At 57.1% G+C, this 5837-nt stretch overlaps 1 protein-coding gene across 1 annotated transcript; it reads left to right on the forward strand.

Moving 5' to 3' along the window:
• Positions 1–4851: 4851 nt before the first annotated feature.
• LOC311220905 (uncharacterized protein) lies at positions 4852–5034 on the forward strand (the record flags this gene model as incomplete). Its single annotated transcript, XM_084304546.1, has 1 exon — positions 4852–5034. The coding sequence occupies one exon, from the start codon at positions 4852–4854 to the stop codon at positions 5032–5034; it is 183 nt and encodes a 60-aa protein (XP_084160672.1).
• Positions 5035–5837: the final 803 nt, after the last annotated feature.

Raw genomic sequence — 5837 nt, forward strand, 5'->3', positions numbered from 1 at the left:
CCCACAACGTCACTTCCGCTTGCTTACGTCACAGACCACGTAGGGAGGGGCTGCCCATCAAGGGAGGGGCTCCACATTTCCGTACAGCGCAATATCTTCCGGACGCCGGACCCTAACTACCCACACCTCGATCCCCAGGAGCCTGGATATCAGGCTCCAGGTTCTTTCGATGCCTTCTGGATTGAGACACTTAAAACAGAATCCCAGGCCCATATGAAGAGGAAGCAGGATGGAGGAAGGGGAGCTGGCAACCCAGAAAAGCACCATTGCGCCAGTGGAGGGCACGGGGAGCCTGGTGTGAAGTCCTGAGACACTTGGGTAGTTTGGGGAAGTTATGGAAATGAGCCAACTGCTGTAGCTGGAAAGCTGCTGCTGAACACAGGGCCTTGCAGAGCTGTTACGGGCAGGCAGGAGAAGTTACTGTTCCAAACGGACATAATTGTAGCTGTCTAAAATTGTGTTTCGCTGAGTTTCCGTGTCAGAGGCTGCCAGGCTGTACTCCATAGCCTGCAGTTCAGGGATGAGATGGGAAGACAGTAGTTATTTCTCGGAGCGAGGACTGTTGGTGTCTTGTTGAGACCAAACAAGCATCTGTTTGCCAAGCGGGAATGCAGCGAGGTGGAGGCGGCTCTGCTGTGGCACGAGGGCGAGCTTGGACTCCCAGCTGCCACCTGCACGGCTCCTGTACGTGCACAGTGTGGTGCTGGGCTGTCGGCCACTTCAGCTGTGCCTGGCAGGTCATCTTCTGCCGATCCCTTCAGGTGGCCCAGGGGCCTGGATGCAGGACTGCAGGGACACTGTGTGCAGGTCGCCCCTTTCTGTCCTCTCAGCTCCTCTTCGGAGCTACTGGTTGCACCTCTGACAAAGTGGCACAGGTCAACTAATGTCATAACCGACCTGAAGCCCTCTAGGCCAGGGCAAGTGTGCTGGGGTGGTGGTAACGGTGAGCTTCAAAGGACACTCGTTTCCCCTTTCCGTTCCTTTATGATGTGTAAAGATGGGTTTAAAATAAAGTTTCCTCTTCCTGTAGTGTGAAGTTCTTCATGTCTTCCTCGTCACACTGGGGGACACTTGTAAGCAGTGCTGACAGGGCTGGGGCTGCGGCTATGGGCTTTTTGTCTCTTGTGACTAAGCAGACCCTGGTGCTGGAGGAAGATTTTTTTTTTCCTCCCTTTGCTATTCACCTTCCATAACCAAGGAAAGGTTGTCTTCTGGGAAACTTTTTGCTCTTTATTTTAAACTGACTGTGTTATAAATGAAGTCTCAACTCAATCTGAATTTAGTAATATTTATAAAAGGAATATTTCTAAAAGGCAAGTAAACAGTGCTGGGTGTGCGGGGAGTCTACACTCTAGAACATGCACACACAAACATCAAACATTCTAAATATACAGAACATTGCTTTTACATACTAAACCCAAGTATGCCCATACATATGTACAACCAGGAAAGGTAACAAACAATCCTTTAAGTTTCATGACTTAACAGTCTCCATTTTCCATTCCTTTTCTTGATTACAAACAAAACTCTCCATTTTCCATTCCTTTTGAACAATATGTCTTGCTTTAAGTTGTCAAGCAACTCGGTCTTCAGGCCTTATGTATCCCGTTCTTCCCAGATCGAAGAAAAGCATATCCATTTCCTTTTCAAGGCCAATAGGCCTGGGTCAAAAGGCACGTCCAGGTCACCAGGGGGCGTAACAGCAAAAGCCTTCGATGGCTGTAGCAGCAGAGGGGCCCATGGCGTAGCAGTCGGATCAGTAAAGGAGCCCGCAGCTCCCTCACTATCTGGCAAACCACACGTGTCTGACTGTGGTCCCACATGTCTTTTTAAAGCCTCAAAAATTGCTCGCCAGGTGCCAAGCAATCCCATGCAACCTTGTCGTTTTTAGTTGCAGAGTCCCACACCTTGACATCAATTTGGTTCCATGTTTCAGGCTCATAAACGGTCCGATTGTTAATAAGGAGAATAAGCTGTAAGGTTACCAGGACAGTCTTTGTTCCTAAGGACGTATGATTCCCCATAATGCGCAACTGCTTACCAGCGAGGGGCAGTTGCGTGCGCGGGTCCGCTTCTCTCAGCTCGAGCTTCTCTCCAGCTCCAGTGCGCATATTTCCAGCGACTTTCTGTACGAGCTTCTCTGAGCAGTTTGCTGAGTCTGGACGAACCTATCTTCATGAGGCAATCAAAGTGCCTGTTCCCGTTCTGGTCTCCCTTCTGCCAGCCTGTTCCTCTTCACTTCTTTTTCCTGCTTCTTTATTGATGTAACTTCATCGTGCTGCCTTTTTTTATCTTGAGGGCAGGCTCCCCTCTTATACCCTTCTCTCCACAGCAGTTCTTTTCAAAACAACTTTTCATTGGTCTAATAGCTTCAAATGTAACAACAACAGCAAACACCCAGAAACATCCATGCCTTAACGGCTGGAGAACAAGAGAACCATCTGGAGAACAAGAAACCGGAGACTGCATGGAGTCTCCTGAATCACTCTTCTTTGTTCCCTCTAAACTCTTTTATATTCCTGATGGCCTCATCATTAAGCGTCTAATGTTATCTCAACCACGGGGCTTTCCAACCCCCATGGCCACATTCTCCCCCTTCTTTATTAATATCAACCATTTTCTTGACACGAATTACCACTCCATATATAACAACACGAATTATTATGCCATATATCACAGGCTAGAAGTGCAATCTCAAAAATGCTCAGCCTAAACGCCAGGGAATTCAGGGAAGGATGGAGCGGCAGAGCTCTCACTCAAGCCCCCAAGTGTCCTCTCTGCTCCCCCTGCTGTGGGACTGCCAGCGTTCCCCTGCTACTTTGTGGGGCACCACTGGCATCACACCAAGCAGCATGCTTGTTTACTGCTAAAAATCCCTCAATGTAGAGCTGGCTCCTAAAATAGCCAGTGTAACCCTCCCTTGTGGCGGTAGCATACTCAGTGCCTTCTAATCATCACAGCAAAGTGACTTTGGTTTTGTTTTGCAGTTTGGAAATTGCCTTTGGATGTCAGCTCCTTCTGGGGTGCTGCAGCCCCCCGAATCCTCTGCTGGCAGGCAGAAGGTGTCCCCAGCTCACCTGTGGGTCTGCTCCTCTGCCCCAGCTGCATCTTCCCCAGATGGGAAGGGTGCCTGTCTTGCTCCATGTGCCAGGACATGCCAGGCCCTGCACCCTCCTTTTGTCACCTGTGCTATGCCCCCAAAACTGGGGGCTTTCCAGGAACCCCCCAGCCTCAGGCCACCCCAGCTGAGTGCCACCTCTGCTGGGTGCCACCCCGGTGTCCTTCCCAGTGCCTGCATGGTGCCGGCCCATGCCAGGTGTCAGTGGCCTCCACGTGGAAGTCCTGGCCTTGCCCGTGAGGCTGCTGCTGCCTCCATCCTTAGGCACTCGGTGTCCCCCATCACCTGCCCCACAGTGCCTGCGCCCCCGGCTCTGTGCATGGTGTCTGTGTGCCCCGGCAGCCTGGTCACAGGGTCCCTGTATACACGGGGCTGGCGTGTGCGTGTGTGTGTGTGCATGTGTGTGCATGCAAGCATGTATGTGCATGTGTGTGAGCATCTATGCACATGTCCATCTGCATGCAAATGCTCATGCAGTCCTGTGTGTGCATGCACGTGCAAATGTATGTGTGCAAACGTATGCATGCATATGCATGTATGTGTGGGTGTGCAAACGTGTGTACACACACTGGAGTGCATGCATGTGTGTGAAGGTGTGCAAAGGTGCATGCACGTGCCTATGTGCATGCATGTGCGTGTTCAACCGCGTGCGCACACGCCGCTGTGCACACTCCTGTCCGCACGCCGCAATAGCGGCGGGGCTGGCGGGAGGTGGAGTGGCCAGCGAGGAAGGGGGCGTGGTCAGCCCCGAGGGGGCGAGGCCGAGGGAAGGGCACCGGCGGGAGCCGCCCCCGGTGGCGGCGGGAGGTAGCGGCAGCGCGCGGGGCTGCGGCACCTCCGGGCGGCTCCGCGCCGGCACCGGCACCCCCGGAACCCCCGGACCTGGGCACCCCCGGGACCCCCGGTCCCAGCAGTGCCGCCCGCGGGGTCCCGGCGGTTCGCGGGGCGGAGCGGAGCGGAGCGGAGGCAGGTAACGCCGGGGCCCCGGGACGGGAGGGAGGCTCCGGCGAGACCTGTTGCTGCCGCCCGGTGCTCTCCGGGGCTCTCCTTCGGCTGTGGGATCCGCACCGGGGGCTGGGGGCACCTCCCTTTCCCCCGGAGTTCCGGGGGGGCTCGCTCCGTTTTGGGGTGCGGGGCCCGGGAGGGAGAAGCACACGGAGGGCGGCCGGGGGCCGGCAGCACGGTCGAGGCTGCCCGGGAGGGAGGCTGGGGACAGAATTTGGGGCCAGGAGGGCCCCCGGGACACCTCCGGCTCCGTCACCCCGACCCTGCCCTGGGATGGAGGGAAGCAGCCAGGGAGTGCCCGTGGGGGCTACAAGGGGCTCCCCAAATGGCAACCTCCATTCCCCTTGAGATACGATAGGGCTGGGGCTTTGCAGGAGGCAGCTGCCACCTCCCCCAGGGGGCTCGGGCACCCCTGGTGCTGGCGGTGACAGTGACTTTCTCCCTTCCAGATCCACGAGGGAGAAGACATGGCCTCGCAGCACTGTCAGAGAGGAAGCCTTGGGAAAGCTCTGAGCCTCCCCCAGTGAAGCCGAGGTCACAGCTCCTGGAGGCCCAGCCGTGTCAGGGGTGACGCCATCCTGCTGCCTGCCTGACCCCCGGGCTGTCCCGCTGGCAGCACCACAGCGGTCCCCTCTGTCCTCCGCCAATGCCCCTGGGCGGAGGCTGCATCGGTGTCCCAAGTGTGGGGCCAAGCCAGGGGTCCCACTTCTCCCCACAGGGCAGCGGCGATGGGGGTGGCTCTCTCCACTGGAGCAGTTGTTGCAATTTCTTTCAACTGCATCATCGCATTGCTCATCCTCATTCTCTTCCTCATCCTCTGCAAGGCCTTCAGGACCCCGTCGTGCCCCAAGAAGGGCCCCCCCTCTGATGCAGATGAGGCAAAGAACAAGAAGTACCTGCTGCAGCCCTGAGCCGTGCAGGCAGGCGGTGCTGGGGGGCTCAGGGACGTGGGCACCTGGCTGTGCTGAAGGAGTTGTGCTTACCTGGACATAGTGTCCATGCCGAGATGGAGGTGCTGGCCAAGCAGGGTGGGAGCAGAGGGGATGCTGAGCTGTTTGCAGGGGCATGACATGGGGCAGAGCCCTTCACCTTTGTGGTCCTGGTGCATGGATGCCCTGCGGATGCCTGTGGTGACTGTGAGGACGGAGACACAGCAGCTGGGGATGTGCTGCTGGGACATGCTTGGCCCCTGCAGCCAGCAAGTGTGGCGGGAGCCATGCCCTCGAGCACACCCCATATTCAGGGCTGGCCTGTGGGCTCCTCCGTGGTGCTGGTGGCCTGGGTTTGGGCCCTTCCACCTGGGGGGCTTCCCCTGGGGACAACGGCATGTGGAGATTCAGCCACCAGCTCCTCATTGCATCGCAGACCTGAATGGGGCTGGCTGGGGGCTCAGAGAGGGGAGGTGATGGGGCTGGCGCTATTGAGATGGCTGCCTGCGGTGGCACCATGCCTGGGGGCACCCCAGCAGCCCCAGCCCAACAGCTGCAGGGGTGTTACTGGGGTGGGTGCTGGGGTGGCCCTGGGGTGCAGGAGGCAGCTAGCACGCACCTGCCCCAGCAGCTGGCTGGGTTTGGTGAGCCATGGGGGTGCAGAGGGCCACTTGGGCTGTACGTTTGTCTCCGGTCTGTCCCCTCCAGTTAGTCCCCTCCAGCGTTAGCACTGACACTGCCAGAAGAACACCCTCCTTGCTGGGCGCCTATCCCTGCCTGTCCTA

Source organism: Netta rufina, assembly GCF_964035555.1.
Source record: "Netta rufina genome assembly, chromosome: W".
In the NCBI taxonomy this organism is placed as follows: domain Eukaryota; kingdom Metazoa; phylum Chordata; class Aves; order Anseriformes; family Anatidae; genus Netta; species Netta rufina.